General features: G+C 34.0%; 2 protein-coding genes across 5 annotated transcripts in view; one reads left to right on the top strand and one right to left on the bottom strand.

Annotated features, from left to right (window-relative positions):
• Window positions 1-22,224, bottom strand: part of dtn (transmembrane protein 132C dtn) — a 455,092-nt gene that overhangs the window by 193,232 nt on the left and 239,636 nt on the right. The window lies entirely within an intron of this gene.
• LOC149422026 (N-acetylgalactosaminyltransferase 6-like) lies at window positions 7,274-20,618 on the top strand. The gene is made up of 9 exons (XM_089634655.1): window positions 7,274-7,360; window positions 10,648-10,959; window positions 11,478-11,669; window positions 12,729-12,906; window positions 14,835-15,063; window positions 17,717-17,938; window positions 18,608-18,765; window positions 19,926-20,037; window positions 20,418-20,618. The coding sequence occupies exons 1-9, from the start codon at window positions 7,312-7,314 to the stop codon at window positions 20,595-20,597; spliced, it is 1,632 nt and encodes a 543-aa protein (XP_089490781.1). The 5' UTR covers window positions 7,274-7,311; the 3' UTR covers window positions 20,598-20,618.

Genomic DNA, 22,224 nt, shown 5'->3' with positions numbered 1-22,224 from the left:
GCTAATGGCGGCCCCTCTATACTTTATTCTGCACAGGATCTGCTTGATGAAAGGGCCGGCCATTAACTGGTTCAGGTCATTAGAGAAACTCCGCCATTACGGCCCGCGGTTATACTTATTCCACAGATTGCCGCAATAAGGATTTACGGTACTAGAATACTATGAGTAGGGCCGCTAGTGTAACTGGCGAAAGCAACTCAACGCACACTACTCATCGTTTTGAAAAGGTAACAAATAATATTCGTGTTAAAGTTAAATGACATATCTAGTGAGTTTTTTGTAGGAAGCGGAACGAAATTGGACGAAGCAAATTTTTTTTTTTATTAAAAATAAATGATTAATTATTAAAGTTTAGCAAAATGATTTATTATTTACTCATTCTAATTCATTAAACATTCTGATTTATTGGACATTTTTTTAACTTAAAATAATTGCTCCGATTAACCGCCGATTCTCAACCTGTGAAAGAGTTTGGTCAAACATGCCACATTTTGCCGATTTGTGACGATTTGATTAAATGTGATGGGAGATTAAAAAACTAGGTCTCAGTATTACTAAAATTTAGATCTGATTATGAAAATTTGACATTTAAAGGATTGAATATATAGTAGTATATATAGTAGTGGATCCCCCGCAATGCTTCGCTATTGCTAATGTCTTTTTGGTAAATTTTATTTGACTCCGTATCTAATTTAAGGATTTCTTCAACCATTTAAATATGTCTAAACATTGGTGGAAATAATAAAAACAAACTTTGAAATTTTCAGTGATATCGGTAGACTACTTTCGAGTTTTGAGAACACTAAAATTAAATAATGATAAAATAAAAAAAATAAATAGTAATTTTTGATGAAAAATGTGAAAAATATATATTAATTAGTTTATAAATTAATTTTGTTATTTTATTTTTAGATCTATCGGGTCCAAAACTATCCTATATTTTAAGCTGTAACCAACCATACACGTTAACAAAATTTCATTGAAATTGGTTAGGCGGTTTCGGAGATTAGCGTGTACGAACACAGTGACACGTGATTTTTATATATTAAGAACATATAATATTCTGAACGACAATAAAACTCTAATCAATAAATTATTGTGCTTTATTTTGAGGTTTTATGCCACGTTCCAAAACCTCCTTATTTAGCCATCTTTTCGGACAGAATTACAATGTCCATCATCAGGGCAGATGCACATCATGTTAAACGGTACCCAAAAAATAAAACACTACGATAATTTTGGCTGTGAAAATCTCAAATCACACTCTATCAAATAGAAAGTGAAAACAATATTCAATCAATACTGAAACCTCATTAAAGCTCGCATAATTTGACAATAACAGTAACATCATCAAACAGTAACCAATTTACATTTTCAGAACAGCTAACACTTTTTATGACTCGTTGACTTAATTTACTACGCATCAGCACGTGAAATTGGAGCAATTTGCATATTTTCCATCTGTACAGTGGAATGAGGTAAAATTGAACAGTGTGCGCCATTCGCGGTAATCCGATAGACCCAGAAAATGCGTAATAAAATTATTATTGTGCACAATTTCGACTGTAAATAATATTTTTTTTTAGCCCGAGGAAGGCAGGCCTGATCAAATGTACCAGAAACTAGAGTCGGGCCATGTCAAGAATCAGAATAATAGAAGAGTACGTATGAATGTGAATGAGGCAAGGATTGTGTGTCAAGAAAGAGTTGTTTGGCGATCAGTCCTCTGCCTACGGGAAACAGATTGATGGTTAGTTAGTTATTTTTAGTAGTAAAATAAGAGGTCCAGTGATATATTTTTTGGTTATTTCAGTATCAAATGTATCACATTGTTAGTTACTACAGGGTCCAACAAAGACCGAAGGTTCGTCCTAAAAAGAGAGGTGCTTAAGAAAATCATCATTACCCATTTAAAGAAAAAACAATAGGCACATAAAAAAACCACTATAAAAAGTGCGCAGGTGATAATTCTCTGGCCGTGATTGCAAGGAGAAAAATCAGTCTCTTCAAATTATCGGTAATCCGATTAAAACGGTATCGCGAACCGTTTCCTGATAATATTTTAGTAAGTGACGAATACATTATCACAGTTCATTTAAAATCTTAATATTTTCGCATTTAGTCATTATATATTATCAAGGCAAATGCAGGTGCATGAACACGCGTTTAAAAATTTACTAAAAATTATGAAAGGTTACCAATAATGTTAAGAGATTCGCCATACTCCGTGTGCATTTAAATTTAGCCAAAACTTCGCTTTGAATTCTATTTTAACATTTATTTACAAATTTTCCCGTTTCACAACTAACATGACAATTCTTCACACTTTCGTGATGGACATTTCGGCCGCTGGACCAAATGAGATTTCACGAGTGGCATGTTCGGAGAAAGATTAGTTATTGGACAAGAACACAGTCATGTAAGATCACCGACATTAAACAAGTAGATACAGATACATTCTAAATTTTAAAATACAACTTTCAAGTAGACCACGTTTAATCTAGTGTTGAGTGGTTGGTAATATCGTTACATTTATCCTCGTTACCTGGTTTAGTTTAACCGTGACATTTTTGATAAAGTTGAATTCCTTTAACCATGCTGCAATTTGATAGGGTTCATTCAACTAAGGGACCCTACAGCAGTTGCCAGGAGATCAGCGGAACACTTCAATTCCAACAGTCATTGTTTTGCTTCTGGACAATTTTCGTGTCTTTCATTCGCATTCTCTTAAATTCGTCGGTGCAGTCAGAATGGAATTTATTGTAAATTTGATGATGGTGCATTTTCCGCCAATTCTCGGCGTGCAATTCGTCACATGAAATTTCATTCTGCCTTAGGATGCAGTAAACGGATTGAAAAAGTGAAAGAATGTGACTGGAGATAGGTTATAATATACCTTCGTACACGAACATTTTTTTAAAGAGAGACTAACATTCCAACTAACAACTTACATTCCACATTTGTTTACTCCCATATGCTGTGTTTGTTTATAAGATTGCCAATTTCATAGTTCTGTTTAAAAAAAATGCTACTAATTTTAGAAAAATCTTTGGTTAAATAACGAAAAGCGCCCACTTATATTGTACACAGGTTCCTATATTTATAATTTTGTGATAACTTACTGTTACCAGCTCTGTACCGTTTTTGTTAAGTGTGTTATGTTATGTTTGGTTTATTTATGTTACATTATGTTATGTTTATGATGATATTGTTAATAAGAAAAATGTCAATTGTATATGGCCAAGATCACCCCTAATGGGTGAAAGTCAAAATAAAGAATAATAAAAAAAAAACATTCCAAGGAACGAAAAAACTAACAATATTAAAAAAAAAACTTCCAATAGCATCCTTAAAAGCGAATATTGTTGAAGATTGAATCCGCAATGCCTGGTTGGAAACCAGACGCGTATGTGCAATCAGCTTCCTACCTACCGATCAATTAAAACTAAGCATAGGTTACACCTGCTTTCACGAGATCAAGGAATTTGTCACTACGCCATTGCATCAAATATTTTACATTATGATTCTGAAAAACAAGAAAGAGTTTTTTTAAACTTTTATCAGTAACTATTTTCCATGAATTTTCTTTTGAGTAGGTATTATATATTCCTTATACAAAGCTTTAATATTTATGGGGTCGGGATAATCCTTACAAGACCCTCATTCTTCTAGCTCCACATCCAAGACATTCTCTTCAGCTTTCTTCTAACGTAACATAGACGTGAGATATATTTATTAAGGGATCCAACCCCCGCCGAGATAGAAAGCGTATTGGAAGAAAATCTAGAATTACAAAGCAGATAGTGTATTTTAGTATAACTACCTAGTATAAAATACCCTATAATATTAATAATACCTCTAACTTCTGACATTTCCTATATATTCTGATGGCAACGCCTCCTACTGGGTTGTGCGCCTTGCCTTTTTTCGTACAGTTGATTAGTATTTTATGAAATATATTCTTTATTTTACCTTAATAAATTATAGAAATCGAAAAACAATAAAAATTAGGAAACCTACATAACCACAGATCTTACTGCTTTTTTTGCTCATATATAAAAATATATTAAAGCGGCTATTAGCTCCGTCTTTGGTGGTTTAGAAAGGTAACAAGATACTTATAACTGTGGGAAATTTTACAAAAAAGTTTGCGTACTTTTAATAAATAAAAATATATTATATATTTGATATTATCATCAATATATAATATATTCAAAAAGATTTTTTTTAAATATGTTTTGAACATCAACTCAACATGAACATCAACATTGATGATAATTTATAACTTCAACATGAACAGAATCCACATGGAACCAACACAAGTTTTATAACTTCATCATGAACTGAATACACATGGAACCAAAATAAGTTTTCTGAATTAAACTTAAAAATTGTATAATTATATTTTTCGTGGTATAGTCCACTTTTTACGTAATCAAGATACAAAATTTATTTGCTAGGATTTAACGAACCCATATTATTAATTTTCTTTAATAAAGAAAGACAAACATTCCCGGGTTACGAATATCCTGAAAATATTTGAAACTGCCTCTAGCGGCCAGGGTTGTTGATATTCCCAATATTTTAGCGGAGTTGGACGTATTATTAATATAATAGGTTATTTGCTATTTACTAAACGGCATCCACCGAGTTTTCACATTTTTTCAATAAAAAATATAGAACAAACAATATTACATTATTTATATCTTAGTTTACTCCTGGGACACAACAGATTTTTTAGCTGTGCGGTGTTTTTCACAGAAAACTTAATTTGATTCCAAAACCGAAATTTAAAAAAAATGAAATATCTAGTACGGGTGTGAGCTAATTTACATTTATTTTTATATTTTAAATAAAATTTAGAGCCTCTTTGGCAATAATATGTATTTTTTAAATATATTAATATAAAAACATTTAATTTTTTTTTTTAAATCATAAAAAGAGCGTTTTAGGGTTAAAAATTTGACTAAAAACAATATATTTGAGCTCCAGCGTAAATCAGTCACTTGTAATGAAAATTAAAATAAAAACGATATATTTGAGCTCCAGCGTAAATCGGTCATTTGTAATTAAAATTTAAGCTAGTCAAAATGCTTTTTTAATCCATTTTTATTATTGGCGCAGCCGTTACCCTTCATATGTTTTATACCTACAAGAAAATAGGCTAATAATTACCACAAAAAAACGTTAACGAGGTATACAATATCACATAGTTTTATGCTGATATTACCTATCAAAGGTTTGCTATCATCATAATATTTCGACGGAACTGCACAAAACATCTGTATTGATAAGGGTTTTCTATATTTTTTTTCCTGGATTATCAGTTGGTTAACAGTAACGGTAAAAATATCATAACCACATAATGTGTTCAATTGTTAGATAAATAAAGCTATCTGTCTCATCAATCTTTTGCCACGTGTTCATCCAGTTGCATTTCGGCCTCTGAGGTGAACACAAGGTCACACAAATAGGCGTAAATATAAGTTGACACAGTTTACTATAAAACGTGTCGTGGGTTCGTGATTGGACCATAAAAAATACTTAGTTTATACGCTCATGGTATATGATAAAAAGTTACGATTATGTTCGCTGACTGAGAATAACGAATTAGACAAGAAGTGTGATGTGGGCGTGTTTTGTGATCCAGAAGTCGGTCCGATCGGGCGTAAATTTTAAGTACAGAACTGTGTTTTATCTTCGTTAAAAAAAATCATTTCGAGAACCAAAAGGTACCAAAAGTCTATTTTTTTCTATTACAATCTACGCGGAAGGCATTTCTAGTGTCTATTATCTGTTCAGTGTTCGCTGATTCTTATCATATGAGGTAAACTTGGGAAGTCGCATTTGCTAAACAATAAGCATAGTAAATTAATTCATTGTGAAAACATGTGATTTATAAAGCGTACAATATTATGTATAATGCTAAAATAATATTATTTCTATTTTTAAGTGTAATTAATAATTAATCGTTCCCAGATTATATGCTAAAATCTGATTTTTTTGTTGATATCCTGAAAAGGTAAGTTCATTTCTTTATTATTATTATTTTTAAATCTGTGTTATGTTTAGGATCAGGCAGAGTGTGTAAAATGTATACACACTCTGCGTGATTATAAAAACAGTATATAATTAGATGTATAACAAATTAATGAAATGTAGAAATTTTTGAGTGTTAATGTTCAAATTGATGCCTATTTTTATCGACTCATTGCTGATAACGCGAAGCGTTGTATTATTCGCCATGTATGCGAAGGTATCGCATACATGGCGAATAATTTCATCGGGAATATCGTTGTATTCTCTATCAATTCCGCCTTTAATTGATCGACTGATCTTTGATGAAAATAAAAAAAACCCAGCGACTTCCCTTCTAAACCCTTCAACTCCCTTATAAACGTAGTGCACTTCCACTACGTTTTCACACTTATAGTAGCACTTCAAAATAAATTATCGTTTTTCAAAGTCTGGTCTAATATCAGCCATTATTTTTAATTGGGTTGTAACTGAAAAAAAATAATTTAAAGAATGAAGAATTTAAGTATACATACCTTTATTATATATTATAAATTAGTAATAATTAATAACACTGTATGCAATGGTTCCATGCTAACTCAAGACAGTGACTATTCAATACACTTTTAAAAAGTGATATAAAGTCATTAAAAACGATGAAATTTTTTTTTTAACCTAACATAACCTACTTAACCCAGTTAATAAAGTTTTTGTTTTCACTTTCCATAAAATATGACAATTCGGAGTATTTTATTGTATAATGCAATAAAAGCCTTTTATTGTTTGAAAACAGGTCAAGCACAAAAAATGAAGAGAAATTCACTGCATTTAATCAAATTTGCAGTTCTAGCAATATTTACCGCTTTTCTGACACTAGTTTCCTTCAAACTAATGCGGACGTATCACCCAGCGAAAAAAATATCCTTCTCGCAATTTCAAATGTTTCGAAGAACTGTAAGTAGACCACTAACTTGGTGTGTAATATGTGTGTGAGTTAACTTGATGTTTATTCTGTGTGTTAATTAACTTGGTGCGCGTGAGTACTTGGTGTGTATGAATTAACTTGGTGTGTTTGAGTTAACTCGGTGTGTAATCTATGTATGAGTTAATTTAATGTTTATTCTGTTTGTGAGTTAACTTGGTGGGTATGAGTTAATAGAGTGTGTATAAGTTGACATGGTGTGTATTTCGTATGAGTTAATTTAGATGTAAATAATTCCTATATTATATTTCTACAATTGTTCTTGAATTAAATGGTTATCTTTTTAGTACCCAAATGGAAAATCTGACAGGAAAATGGATTGGCATGATTATGAAATAATTAAAAAAGATACTGCACGAGAAGGTTGGTACATTATTAATAATATATAAAATTAGTCGACTAACTTAAAAAAAGATATACGAAACACCTCAGTTATTTATATCGAAACACCTAAGCAAAATATATGTTTAAAAGTTGTTGTAGAAGGGCTTAAAATGTTACGTATTTTTTATTTGGACCTAAAGCAATAATAATAATAATACCTGGATGACTTTTATAGCGCCGTTTTTGTGCAAAAACACCTCAAGGGCGCTGTACAAACTTATAATACATTTCTACAGTGTTATTACTTAACTATTTATGGAGAAAATATACAGTACAATACCTACCTGGTAGGTCACTTGAGATTAACACTTAATTAACATTATCTAATTGTTTATTGGCGAAATTTAGATACAGGGTTTAGGACTTAATTAAAAAATTGAATATAACTGGACTTTCTCTTAGGATTGGTATATTTAATTTAAGGGTACGACAACTTAAAAAGGTAAGTTTTTAGTTTAGACCTGAATTCTGTTGGACTTGTTATGGATCTTAGTTCCGGAGGGAGTTTATTCCAAGCCTTCGGCCCAGATACTCCGAAAGCGCGATCACCAAACTTACTATTTGGCTGCGCATAGGTTCTATCAGTCTGCCTACAGCTGCTGATGTTGCTGATCTAAGCGTTGACTGCCTCAGACCAGTGTTTTCCGGGAAGCATAGTTCAGAGATGTAGGGTGGGGCCATTTCATTGATGGATTTAAACACCATCCAGCACAGTTTGTACTAGATTCTTTCAGGGCACTTGAGCCAGTGAAGGTTACGAAGGTGTTCTGAAATGTGCGAATATTTTGAAACCCCGGTTATGAGCCGTGCTGCTGCATTAAACACTGATTGAAGTTTGTCAATTTGATATTTTGGAAGGCTGGCATAAATGCCGTTGCAGTAATCGAGACGTGAGACTACGTAAGAGTTGAGATGAAGATAAAGATGTATGCTAAACATGCTAGCGCAGACCATATAATCAAGGCGCTAGTGCGTACTAATTTTCGTCGAAACGTGTTCCGTTATTATCATGCGAGTAGCAGTGCCCGGGGACCGGTATAGGTAGTTTCCGTTGGTTCGGCGTTAGAGCGTTGGAGGTCAAATTGCACTAATTGGAGGTAAAGAAAGAGGAACCATTTTTTTCGTTTCGTATCTCATCCAAATATAATTCATCAATGGAGGCGGTCTGAATTCTCGATAATTTAGTTATAATTTTGGAAATGTCAATTTAAATATATTATTTCTGTTATTGCGCCCTTCGTGGCAGCAGGACGCGTCCTAACGCTTCCTCCAACCTCTTTGTGTTTTTTTTAGTATTTTCAAGGGAAATGAGGCAACATCCCTTTGAAATTATTTTTAAAATCAATCAATCAACATTTGAACTTAAATAAAAATAAACTTAATAACTATTAGAACTTTATAATATGTGATTTGAGTTCAGTGTTTTAAAAGTGAATATTCGGAAATTTGCTCAAAAATATTAGACATTCGAAACGAACGGCGATCGGTAAATGCACTCCAGATGTTTTCAACAAAATTCTCGGAAACTGGGCAAGCTTGGACACTGGCAAGTTTTTTACTAAGCTCAGGGTAATTTATAACCGTCGCTTTTTATTGCGGACAGAATGCACCACTTCAACAATTACCAGGAACAGGATTACATGGAGATAAATGATGGACTTGCCGAACGTCACAGCGGTGCTGCCAGGGTCTCTTATCTATGTGAGGTGTCAGCGCTTTATTAGCAGCAGATACATACCTGGACGCTGTTGTTGGACGCGGTGGACTCTCTTACTGCAGCAGCTGGTCCAGTTCCTTCACCACTTAGGATTCTTGCTGCAGAGTCTCCATCTTCTTTCTTCGTAGAACGTCACAGCGGTGCTGCCAAGGTCTGGTATCTGTGAGAGGATAGTGTGTCAGCGCTTTATTAGCAGCAGACACATACCTGGACGGATGACGAACCTCGTGCTGGCACTGCTGGTGGACGCGGTGGACTCTTTCGCTACAGCAGCTGGCCCAGTTTCTTCACCACCTAGGATTCTGGCTGCAGAGTCTCCATCTTCTATCTTCGTGTCACCTGTTCCTTTACTTTATTTTACTTAACTTAACTTCACTCTATTTTTATAATATTTATATTTTCTGTAATACCTGCATCAACTGTAAAGCGCCCCTGAGGTGATATCTCACAAAAGCGGCGCTATACAAATTATCCAATAATAATTAAATAATAAAAATATTATATTACAGGTAGATAGTAACGCTTATAAGAATTCTCTAAACAAACACATCAATTTTAAAAAGGAAACATAAATTCAAAGCAAAAGTTTTTTTAGAGATCATTGAACCGGAGCTACAGATAGAGTCACAAACAAAATCAGTATGTTTAATAAACTAGAACAGCACTTAAATATCTACTGTACTAACTGATGTACAGCGATATATTTGTAGAGTACCCATGAGATCATTTTGCACTAAAAGGCGCTATAAACAACATCTAAATATTATTATTGATGAAGTTCAAATAACTAACGTCATGATAAATTAGATAGTGGAGGAAATAACTCTTCATCTCTTCATTAATGATTAAAAAAACATAACTTCACAACCTCTGAAACACCGAAGCACCAGTGACAAGGATTTTTCTCGTCAACAAACCGATCGTGGAATTTCACCCTGGCTGGAATTTTTTGAGATACGATTTTAACCCTTATGCCGTGAGAAAGTGCATTAAAAAATATGTTAGTTTTTTGATTAAGTGGTCTAGTTATAGAAAATTCTCTTATATTGCTCCCAAGATATTCAATTCATTCAATATAGAGACTAGAAAATCGGAAACTGATCATCTTTATATAAAAAATATTCAGAATTGGTAAAGGGAAGGAACTATTTCAAAGAATGTCTCGTGTCATTAAATTAAATTAGCTGTTCTTTTATTCCATTCTATTTAAATGTTTTCTTTTTTTAACCTCTTTTTTCTCTCTTTCTTATCTCTGTACATCTTAACATTGTAATCTAAAACATTATGACATATGATATTGTGTAATTTTCGCCTTAAGTCAGAATAATATATCATAATAACACTTACCCTTGAAAAAAATTAGTTTTCATTTTTGATTTAGCGCATCTAATAATAATAATAATAACATGGAATTTATATAGCGCAGTTTAGTGTCATTTCACTTCAAGTGCGCTTAACTACTCGTATAACAAACTTTGTCGTGTAATCTAGAAGGGTCCGGTGTTCCAGAGGTCAATAGTAAAATACTATAAAATTGTATTTCTGTAAGGTTTTGGTGAACAGGGAAAAGCTGAAAGTCTTCCTCCCCATCTGGAAGAAAAAGGAAAAGAAATTTACGCAGTCAATGGCTTCAATGGTGCCCTGAGTGACTTGATAGCTCTCGACAGGGCAGTACCTGATATCCGTCACCCCGACTGCCAGAAGAAGCTGTACAGCAATGAGCTGCCCTACGTCAGTGTGGTGATTCCCTTTTACAACGAGCACTGGACCACTCTACTGAGAACGGTCTACAGTGTACTCAATAGATCTCCGGAACAACTCATATTGGAGATCATAATGGTGAACGACTTTAGCTCTAAAGGTATGACAAAAACTAACGATGTTTTCATTGAATATGTTCACAACAAGTGCAATAAACAGGGTAATTTTAAATTATTCATAAACTGCTCGTTCATAGATGATGCTTATTTATTAATTTTGGAAAAAAAAACACTTTTTTTCAATTTATGCTTTAAAGGAATACACATCAAAACTACAGTTCAATAAACCCTTAGAAAGTGATTTACAGTCATGAAAAGTGATAAAACAACAAGGTTAGGTTTATATGTGGTTTCATAGCTTTCAATTACTTTATATCACTTTTTAAAGGTATGTTCAATTGTCATTGTGTTGAGTTATTGTGGAAAATACATGGTTCGCTTTAAAATATTAGTCCAAAATTAAAAATTAAATTTAAGGTGAAATTGAGGTAAATATAATTTTATGCTCTGAATGCAAAGTAAACGTAAGGTTTCCTTGCAAACAGAATACATCATACTTGTTTTCGAAGAAAAAAACATGAAATCAAGGTTATTATTATCCATGAATTACTCTTTACAGATTTTTTAAAAGAACCCTTGGACGAATATGTTAGGAATAATCTACCGCCACGGGTCAAAGTGCTCCATCTGCCAGAAAGGATGGGACTGATTAGAGCCAGGATAGAAGGAGCCAAGGTTGCCACTGGACAAGTTCTGATATTTCTTGATTCTCACTGTGAGGCGAACGTCAATTGGCTGCCGCCACTATTAGGTAAATCAACGAGGCAATTCAGCCGATTACGAAAATTTCTGAGAATAATTAACCCCTTGGACCAAAACTCAATTTTGAATTACTAGTAATTTGATAACGAATAGTTAGTTAACTAATTAATAAAGCATCACACCTTTCCGCCGCAGGGATAGCAAATACGATGTAATTTTAAACAGCTTCTCATCAAACATCAGCCACCCAGGGTCTGTAGTATCTTTTCGGTTCAATGATTGCATCTCGAGTATTACTTATCTCCCTCTAAAATTATTATTTTGTCGAGCCAGCGAGTGTACGGGCAGCCTAGAGCCCTCTTCTAAAGCATTTTATATTTTTATTCAGAGTCTTAGCCAGTCGTCTCACTTTCGACATTCGGTTTATGTCGATTGCTTACTGACCCGTGGGACGACGTTGTTAGACCCGACATAAGTAATTGATTCACTATATCGTGTCTTCCTGACCCTGACGTCTCCGCTTAAAACATTCTCCCGAAACATCTATCTTCATACGTGTCGATACCTCCAAACCGTCAAAAGAATAGGGCCGACAAGAGAACAGGTCTGATTAGGCCAAATTACATTTCATATTTATCATAGTCAACTCTGTTGATTTAACGTGCTTGCGGTAAAACAACACACAAATCAGCATTATTAATAACGAGTATCAACAAAAATCGCCGCCATCTACAAATTGACCTTTGTCGATAGCACTGACTGGATCACGTGACTGTGCTGTAGATAGCCTTTATTTACGGGTCTCTTCATTTGTGCTCAAGCGTCTTGGGGATAAATTTTCATTCCTCCTCATTCAGTTGACTATCATCCTTCCTGTGTCAATCCATGCATCACTGCTGTCAGTTGTCACTGTATCAAAACTACGTATTGGAATGCTAGCCGTGCCAGTTTGACAACGTCTTATTTGTGAGAATTTCATTTTATCATTGGTCACCAAAGTGATTGAAATAATCAAGTTATCTATCTAGGCTGTTGGTATAATATATAACTAAAGATATGGTTACTATAAATAAGTAGGTAGTAACGGAGAGTTTGTACGTCCTTTCAGAGCCGATAGCAGAAGACTACAAGACCTGCGTCTGTCCTTTCATCGACGTTATAGAATGGGACACATTTCGATACAAAGCCCAGGACGAAGGAGCGAGGGGAGCTTTTAACTGGGACCTTCTATACAAACGGCTTCCTTTGTTGCCAGAAGACAAACTAGGACCGTCAGAACCATTCAAGTAAATACTTACATCTGTAAATGTCGCTTTTAATCCATAACTCGTACATACGAAACATTAGTAACGATAATTTTCTCTTCTTGTTACTTATATCTATATTAAAAGAATACATACCTAATATGGTTTAAACCACCATTATTTATTGATTTATTTTGAATTAGGGGCACAATTGTCATTTATATACATGAACGGTGTTGGCATGTGTTGACAATATGGAAAGAAACTAAAAATTATTATATTATATAGGTTGACACGAAAAAGAATACACATTATTACAAAGTTTATATAAGAAATAAAGAAGAAACAAAAACAAAAAAAGTGTTATCTCGTTAAAATATGCACTGCTCAAATGTTTACTTAGTACATATTCATATTTCGACGGAGGCATATTTAAAACATCAGCTAACACAGCATACGAGTTAATAGTGGTGTGTAATCTATTAATAGCATACCACCCTATTTATTTTTAATTTGGGAGGCGAGTTTTGCTACCGCCGCACCGGGGTCCGTTTATTGGATAACTAACACCTTTTCCACAGGTCACCCCAAGTGAGTCGTTACGTTTGGTGAATTAGCAGGGGTGCCCGGGTTCATCGGGTGAGGTGTGTTCAGAATGCGCCTACCCATTAGCTGCGTGGCGTGCCGGATCGGTAGACCCTTTGACTTCTCCAACTGGTCTCTCTGAGGGATACCCGCATACCCTTTTCTTTCCCAGAACTTTCTCTCTTTCCTTCCCTTCCACACAGCATCCCCAAAGATGACATAGGTTCCGAGGGAAATTATTTTCCAATACATAATAATCCGGCTGAAGATTTTTAAAACAGATTTATACAGGGCATTAAAGAAAGGTTATATTGTATACATTCTTGAACAAGTTGACTAGTTTTTTTTTGTTGGCGACAGCGCATTATAATATTTCATTCATGGAATAAACTGTTTTGCTTATTGGATTTTTTTTGTAGCCTGATTTCATTGCACGTCATTTTGTTGGGTCTATGAGAATCTCTTTGTTTTATATATACACGGTGTCCGGAAACTCGTAGTACAAGCGGGAAACTGGAGAATCTATACCACATGGGGAACCCAAAAAAACATAAAGTTTTTTGATTTGAGCATTTTCAAAAAAAAAAAAAAAAACCAAAAAAATATATTTTTCGGCTATTTTAGGGTTAAAGTTTTTTCTGGTGTTTAGGGTTGAATAACAGATGTTTTAACCCTGCAGAGCAGAAATATTTTATGATTACACCGGGTTAAATGAAGGGTGATTTCAAAATAATGCTTCAAATCCGAGTTTCTTCATTTGTTTTACAGTCAAATAGTTTTAATTAGTTGGGTACTTTGATCTTCAGTAATAAGAATTTGATTAAAAAAAAAAAAAAAAAATCAACTTCAAACTCGATTTACTCGATAACGAAAGCTCAAATAAAAAAAAAATATACTACAAAATCGACTCCAAATGTGATGTAGATTCACCAGTTTCCCGCTTGTACTACGAGTTTCCGGACACCCTGTATATAAGTATTTTCGAGAATTTTTGCAACTTTTTTTCTCCGTTGTTACACAAGAAAAGAATCGTTGAACAGAAACGGTGGAGTAATAAATAATTAAGCTTATGGTGATTTATTTTTAGGTTATTATGCCGTGATGCGCCTCCACCTTCTTTAGTCAATGTTTCGGCAGCGTTACATCAGGGAATTCTGTGCGTTTAAATAAATATAAGTGATACCGTATTGCACGCGTTAATCCTATAAGGGCCGATATTTCAATGTAATAATTAGTTAAAATTATTGTGATTTTCAGCGTTTAGTTTTGGTGTAGCCGTCAAAAACCTGATACCGAGAACTAGTACGCTTAGCCCTTCGCTCTATTGATATTAATGTAGTTTTTGTGAATGTATAATGGAGTTGTATTTTTTCTGTATATTTTAGAAGTCCAGTAATGGCCGGCGGATTGTTCGCCATCTCCACGCGGTTTTTCTGGGAGCTCGGAGGCTACGACGAAGGTCTGGACATCTGGGGAGGGGAACAGTATGAGCTAAGCTTTAAGATCTGGCAGTGCGGGGGACAGATGGTGGACGCACCGTGCTCCCGGGTGGGGCACATCTACCGGCACTTCTCTCCCTTCCCCAATCCGAGGAACAAATCCTTTCTTTGCGAGGTAAAACCATCGGCTTATTTTTCTGATCAGTTCATACTAGTATTTCATAATAATTCAAATACGACATTATTATGAGACAAAGTGATAAATATCGTACATATCCAATACGACAGTTTATGCAGAGGTTTATTGGATGTTTTTTATTGTATATATTAGATACCATAATTTACGCGGGATTTGTGGTAATATTTGTTTACGTATATCGTGTTTCTTGAGCACCTTGCTTGGGGAATGAGTTTTGATTAAACTGCTGACAAATATCGCTCCATATAATTGACTAACCGCTTTAGAACTGGTTCATTAAGCCCCTAGGAATCTAAGTTTTATGTGTTATGTTTGCTTGCGCCTTGAGGCATCTTAAATAGCGAGAGAAACTCGTTTAAGTTAAATCTTTCTAGTTTATAATAGTGATATTTTGTTATTTAAAACGATTCAAATTACTCCAGTTTACCGATTCAAAGAAACAAAATTTTAATCAACGAAGTAGATAATTTGACAAATAAAACAGGCGTTTAAATCGGACTGCGTGGGATAATCGAGTTACAAAAAATACAGGGTTTTTTAATAAGAGGTATTATTTCGATATTCAATCGTAAAAGATCAATGGTTTCTTTGCTTGTGTGGCACGTAGCGCCGTCTTGTTGAAAGTAAACGTTGTCCAGATCAATACCATCCAATTCCGGCCATAAAAAATCATTAATCATCTCTCGATAGCGCAATCCATTCACCGTAACTGTTGCTCCAGCCTCATTTTCGAAAAAGTAAGGTCCAATGACTCCGCCGGACCATAAACCGCACCAAACAGTCACACGTTGAGGATTGAGAGGCTTTTCAACAATAACTCTTGAATTTTCCGAGCCCCAGATGCGACAATTTTGCTTGTTGACGAAGCCACCGAGGTGGGAATGGGCCTCATCACTCAAGATGATTTGCATTTGATTGACTCAAGTGAATTTTAATAATTTCAATGCGTGTGTTCAAGCGTGTATCGTTCCATTTGTATTAATGGCGTAGTTTCTATTTGTCAAATGTCAAAAAATGACAGCTTCAAAAGTAACATCTACCGAAATAGCGGGCTATTCAAAATAACACCTCTTATTAGAAAACCCTGTATATAAAGATTATACATATTGACTTTGTTTTGGTTTTGGTCTTATTTTGTGGTCAGTCTCGTTTGTTTTGTTGCTGAATTTAGAATATTATTAGATAATGTTTTTAGTGAAGGACCGAACTTCGGATTCCGGTTTCGGTTTCGGCCACACGGAGAAAAATGAGTACGGCTTTTTTATCACTATACTATTAAAAATGAGACAGCATGATCATTTCCCGATAAGATATTACTCATTCAGGAAATATATCTGAACACGTGTTCAACGCAGGTGGCCTTGTCCGAATAAATATAAGGAAAAGATGCGAAATTATTATTATTTTTAAGAACACGTGTTCCGACTTGCTCATATACACATATTCGTGCTGTACTGTTATTTTGTAATGTTTGTCAAGCGGGACGTGGTTTTTCTCCAAGAGGTGAGCTGCGAATTTTGCTTTCGCAGTTCGCAGCTCACCTCTTCGATTCAATTTCGGTAAAATTTCGGTTGAATTCTCTTGGAGAAAAACCACGTCCCGCTTGACAACAACGAGTCTAAACCTTTACACATAGAAAGAAAGGGTTTTAGATTAAATTTACTAGAACAATTAGAGATAAATTAAAGAACTAGTGATCCAAACATAACCCTAATTAATAATCAAACAAAAATGATCAATTCTCCCCTGCTTAATATTTTCAAAAAACCCAAAAAATATAATTCCTTAACATAATCACCCACGTACCAACAATTAAGAAAACCCTTAGGTCATTAATTTTAACAGGTGTGCAAACACTGCTGGATTCCCAAATATTTTGGTTATTCCAATTCTCAAGGAATCATTTTTGAACATTATAGAAATTTAAATGGGTGGGGATATATATATATATAAGTCGTCGCCGTGTGGACATATCCACAGTTTGATAATGGCCTCAAAAGCCGAAACAGCTGTCACATTAAAAACTGAATAACAGAAATACTTGCAGAACTTAATAATTATTATAACATTATTAAATTTGATTTATTTTAAATTAATTTAAAAAAAAATGGAGTTCTACGAATTAAACACCAAAACAATAAATAAACGAATCTGGTTGGTTTTAAATATTGAAAATATAACCAATAAAGTGGTATTAAAAACAAAGTTATTTTATGCTAATTATGAATATCCACAAAGAGTTTGCTACGTGTGAAAATTTTATATTTTTTTGTAATTCAAATTGGTTAAAGAACCTACAGCGTACTTTTGAGAACTGTTACAATAGTAAACAACGTAATAACGAACCAAAACACTAAAAGTAAACTATTACACTCATTAAATTTGTGTAGTTTACTTCATTGTGCATTTTATATCACACTTAATGAACTATTTCCAGCTGGAAAAATGTGTTTTTTTTAAACTTATTTAAATAATTTTCGGTTTCGAGTTAGGTCGAAACTAGAATGGAAGCCGAACTTCGGTTTCAGCTGAAAATCTAGTTTCGGTTCGTAATTTCAACGAATATATTCGTTGGTAAGCTTTATTGGTATCTACCAGTAGTTTGCAAAGAAAAATTTTTTTTTTCTAGAACTTCAAGCGAGTTGCAGAGGTATGGATGGATGACTACGCGAAATATTACTACGAGAGGAATCCCAACTGTAAGGATGTAGATCCTGGAGACCTCACGAAGCAGAAGCAGCTGCGGGAAACCCTTCAGTGCAAGCCATTCCAGTGGTTTATGGAGGAGATTGCATTTGATCTGCCGAAGAAATATCCGCCTGTAGAGCCAGGAAAGGTGGCCAGCGGAGAGGTGAGCTACAATAAAACAAACAGAAATACTAACGCATATAACATGGAAGTACCGTAATATGGGGTTACTTTAAAAATCACAGATACCTGCACAAGTCTCGCTGCCACTCGGAAATTACTAGCTTATTTTTAATGATTTTTCTTTCGTGCTACATGGACTGTGATGCTTTGAAAAAAAGTGTTAAATTAATTGGTTTTTTAGTTATATTCAAATCTATTATCGATTGATTTATAAAGCCATTTTTAGATATCTTCAAATGGACAGATTTGTAAATTCATTATCATTCAAGTCTCTCAGTATCTATCGATCTGTTTATATAACTATTTCATTTTGATTTTTTTTTTTTTTTTAAAGATTGGCTTATAAAAATGGTATATCAAAGTCACTTCACTCCGAAAATTGACTTGTGTTTTTTTTGGCTCACCAAACACACATTTTAAAAATATATATATATATTTCAATAGTTTAAATAGTCCAAAAATATGAAATAACATTTTTCCGATTCAAATGTTTTTTTATAAAAAAATAATTAATTTCAAAGTAGAAAATTGATCAAAGTCACCCGATTTTACGGTACGTATACGTATAGCACTATGGGTTGGCCTAGTGAGAGAAAATGTTTATTGTTCATTGGGTTATATAAACTAAACTTTTCATTCTTCCTTGTAGTTTCGAAGTTTGGCAAATATGAAACTATGCATATCGTGCGACGCTTATGAAGAAAACGCCAAGTTGAGAGTGGCTACTTGCAATTCTGATATGCCAATAAGCGATCGTCGGGAAGATCGACAACAAAACATCAAACTCTCTTGGCAGGGGGAAATAAGGTAAAATATGTGCAAAAATATTTAAGTACGGGAATGTATTACTTATAGATATTTCAAATGCCCGTGTTGCGTATCCTTTATCTTCGTGAGAGATGCAATAGATGATAAGATGTGGGACATTAGGATACCATTTGAGACAATTTTGAAGTACCTAATGTCGTATTTTACTATCATACTTAAGTATGTATTGAAGCAGGAAAAGTACCTACCCATTCAAAGAAAATAGATGCATTCGGAATATGTCATAAACGGTTCCATGATAACTCAACATAGTGACAATTCAACACACTTTTAAAAAGTGATATAAAGTCATTAGAAACGATGATTTTTTTAAACTTTACCTAACCTAACCTACTTAACCCAGTTGATAAAGTTTTTGTTTCATCACTTTCCATGACTTTATATAACTTTTTAAAAATGTGATGAATTATCATTGTGATGATTTATCCGGTCACCGTCATTAACAGTTGCCATTGATTATCGTAGCGATGCCCTGTTTTAACTCGACCGTTTAGCGTTTCGTCTGTCTGTAAATTTGTTTGCACGATCCGTTCCCATTTCAGGATTGTGGCCGATTTAAATGGTTTATTAAAGATTCTTTTTTTATGTCAAATCATCGTGTTTATTTGAACATTCTAATTCGCATTTTATCACCTACTTGCCTGAAAAGAATGTTTGAAAAAAGAATTTTATTCAAGATATTGTCGTTTCTTTGGACGAATTGTGTAATTCCATATTTTAAATTTAAACAATGTTGCATAAAATAATACATATGGTATATAATTAAGAAGGTAGTTATTTAATTAGGTAACCTGCTTACAAATCTTATGATCAGAGGAAATTTTAGTTTTGTTTTATTAAATTCGAGAAAATTAGTAACATCTTATTTTGACACCAAATTCTACTATTCACTGTAGAACTACCAGTTTAAAAATCAGCTACCAACAGTCTTCGGTTGCTTGATTTTTGGGATAACAGTCCCTTTTTCTTCTTGGGTTAACATTTCAGAATGCATAATATTTTTTTATGTTATATCTCATGAAATAACCAACATCAAAGATTTAATTTTAAGAACGAAACAACGTAACGTTAAAAATTATTTTAAATACTCTACCAATCAGAAGACATTGATTATTGTGGGATTTATTCAAATTTTGCAGCCCAATTGGAACCAAGAAATGTTTAGATGCATCAGATGGAGATGACAAGTTTCCACTAGGTTTATATGATTGCCACGAGGCCGGGGGTAATCAATGCTGGAGCTTCTTTCCTGTGAGTATATTATGTATCTAAGTAAAATTATGATTACGTGAAAGACAAAAGAAGAAAAAACTCTTGGGAGTGAATAATTTAGTGATACGGTGTATTATAATAATAAGTTTGAGTGAAAAATATTATGGCTTCATATAAATCAGGGGTCGGGAACTTACAGCCCGCGACTTGTGAGACGCGTAGATTGGTAGATGTTTACACTTATGCTACGCACTTGCACTTGCTACTAATTAATGTGTACAATCTCTTATTCTGTGTTTAGTATCCCTCCCTAATTCGTTCTGTTTATCTTATTCCCGACCTTTTCGACTTCTAATAAACTAATGGTTTGAAATATGATACATTGTTTACGTCGAATTGCCATTCTACTGTGTTTCCAGGACCAAAGTTGGATTTATCAATCTTCTAGTAAGAAATGTCTCGATTACGATGCACAAACAAACGTGATATCTCTGAACAGATGTGATATCAATTCACTCACTCAAAAGTGGCAACTGCAAAACTTAAATTACACGCTTCTCCGGGATCTGAAAGTCATCATTGGAGTTTATGCTTACTGACAATATTATGACTATTTGTTGTGAAACTAAGTTAAAAACCCTTTGTATACAATGTAACAATAAATGATATATTTTTAATTCATTTCCTTTTTCGTTTTATTTACTGACTACAGACTACAGCGTACCCCATTTGCGGAATTTTGTGAAGCGCATTTGAGATTAACTATCGTAAAACTGCGCTATACTTACACAATTATATTTCTATAATTACATTTTTATTGGACAACAACTTTTCATTAACATTTGAAGTACTTAATTATTATATGGTCGAGTAGATAAAGACGTTGTCCCGGTCAGTGGCGGCTCGTAACTTTTGAGTGTGATAGAGTGATAAATTTAAAAAATCTACATTATTAATGATGTTTATTTAGTCCAAAACGATTTTTATTTTTTTCGACAATTCGATTTTTTGTACGAAGATTTTAGAGAAATTTCAGTTTGGCCGTGTTCATGCAAAAAACCGTATTTTTTTTAATTAAGACGTTTTCGGCTACAACAACATCTGAAAATGCAATTTGTTGTAATATTAGCACTATAATTCTCCCAAAAGTCACGAGCTCGCCACTGGTCTCGGTAAGGCAGAAATCCTGAGTTCGATTCCCAGTTGAGACCGTTACCTTTTATATTTTCTGTGTCTTGTTCTGTTTCGTGTTTCGTTTAGATTTTTTTAGTTTTATCTTTTTCTTCGATGTAATAATAATTATTACTGTGCAAGCTCGAGAAAGGGAGGTGCTAAAGAGAAGACAATACAAGTAACTGGCTAAAAAATAAGTTAAGTAAAGTTTAGCTTCTGGAGGTTGGTTTTTCACCAGGGACTGCCTTTCAATCTGGAAAGAAGTATATAATTAACATTTTTCTTTATTTGAATATACCTACCCACTAAATATGTCTGATAAAAGCCCATGACCTCCGGGCCCAGAGCCAAGAAATTTACCGGTGCTATAGAGGTTGTCAATTTTATTTCATCTTCATTTCCCATGGTGTCAGGTGACAGAAAATAACAAGTATTACTGTGACAGAATACCGGATCTGCTTGTTTGCATAACGTCTTCAAAGCGTTACAAGAAAGTGTCAATACTTATGAAAATGTTACAACAGGCAGACAGACTGTCACACATAACGAGGTGGTTATTCCTAGGAGTAGCTGCAGTTGAACAAAGTAGTTGAAACATTGAACAAGTGGCATTGTTCAACTGAGTAAATAAAGCGACAGTAAAGATCTGTGAATTTCTCGAAGGCACTCACAGTGTTATAAGTTATATTATAATGAACCAAGAATTTAATCCCGTAGAGAGGTTTTCTCTTCAATCAATTAGAGTATTATTTAGCATCCTAGTCAAAAACGTGCTTCGTGGTATGTATTGAAAATATCGTGGTGAACACTTCAAAGTTCAGTTTAGTGTTCAGTGGGAATCGAAATGATCAACAAAACATGGACACGGACAATCCAAAAAACATCTATTGTTAGTTTGATGAAAAGGCTAGGTGGCAAATTCAGGGATCTCTGAAACTGCGGTCAGAACTGAAGTTCCAGATCTCTCCAGATTAGAGCCTCTCACGTTACGAGTTTTACTCAAGATAAGCGTACAATTTATTATTTTAAAATTTGGAGTCTCGGATGATTGTC

Source organism: Hesperophylax consimilis, chromosome 8, assembly GCF_061612785.1.
Source record: "Hesperophylax consimilis isolate HC1 chromosome 8, BYU_Hcon_1.0, whole genome shotgun sequence".
Taxonomy (NCBI): domain Eukaryota; kingdom Metazoa; phylum Arthropoda; class Insecta; order Trichoptera; family Limnephilidae; genus Hesperophylax; species Hesperophylax consimilis.
Note: the sequence above shows the minus strand (reverse complement) of the source record. Positions and strands in the feature narration are given on the sequence as shown.

Excerpts from the sequence above, each read along its gene's own strand:
- LOC149422026 (XM_089634655.1), top strand. The coding sequence starts at position 7,312 with ATGGATTGGCATGATTATGAAATAATTAAAAAAGATACTGCACGAGAA. Across the intron at positions 11,670-12,728 it reads TTGGCTGCCGCCACTATTAG|AGCCGATAGCAGAAGACTAC; the intron begins GTAAATCAACGA and ends ACGTCCTTTCAG. Across the intron at positions 15,064-17,716 it reads ACAAATCCTTTCTTTGCGAG|AACTTCAAGCGAGTTGCAGA; the intron begins GTAAAACCATCG and ends TTTTTTTTCTAG.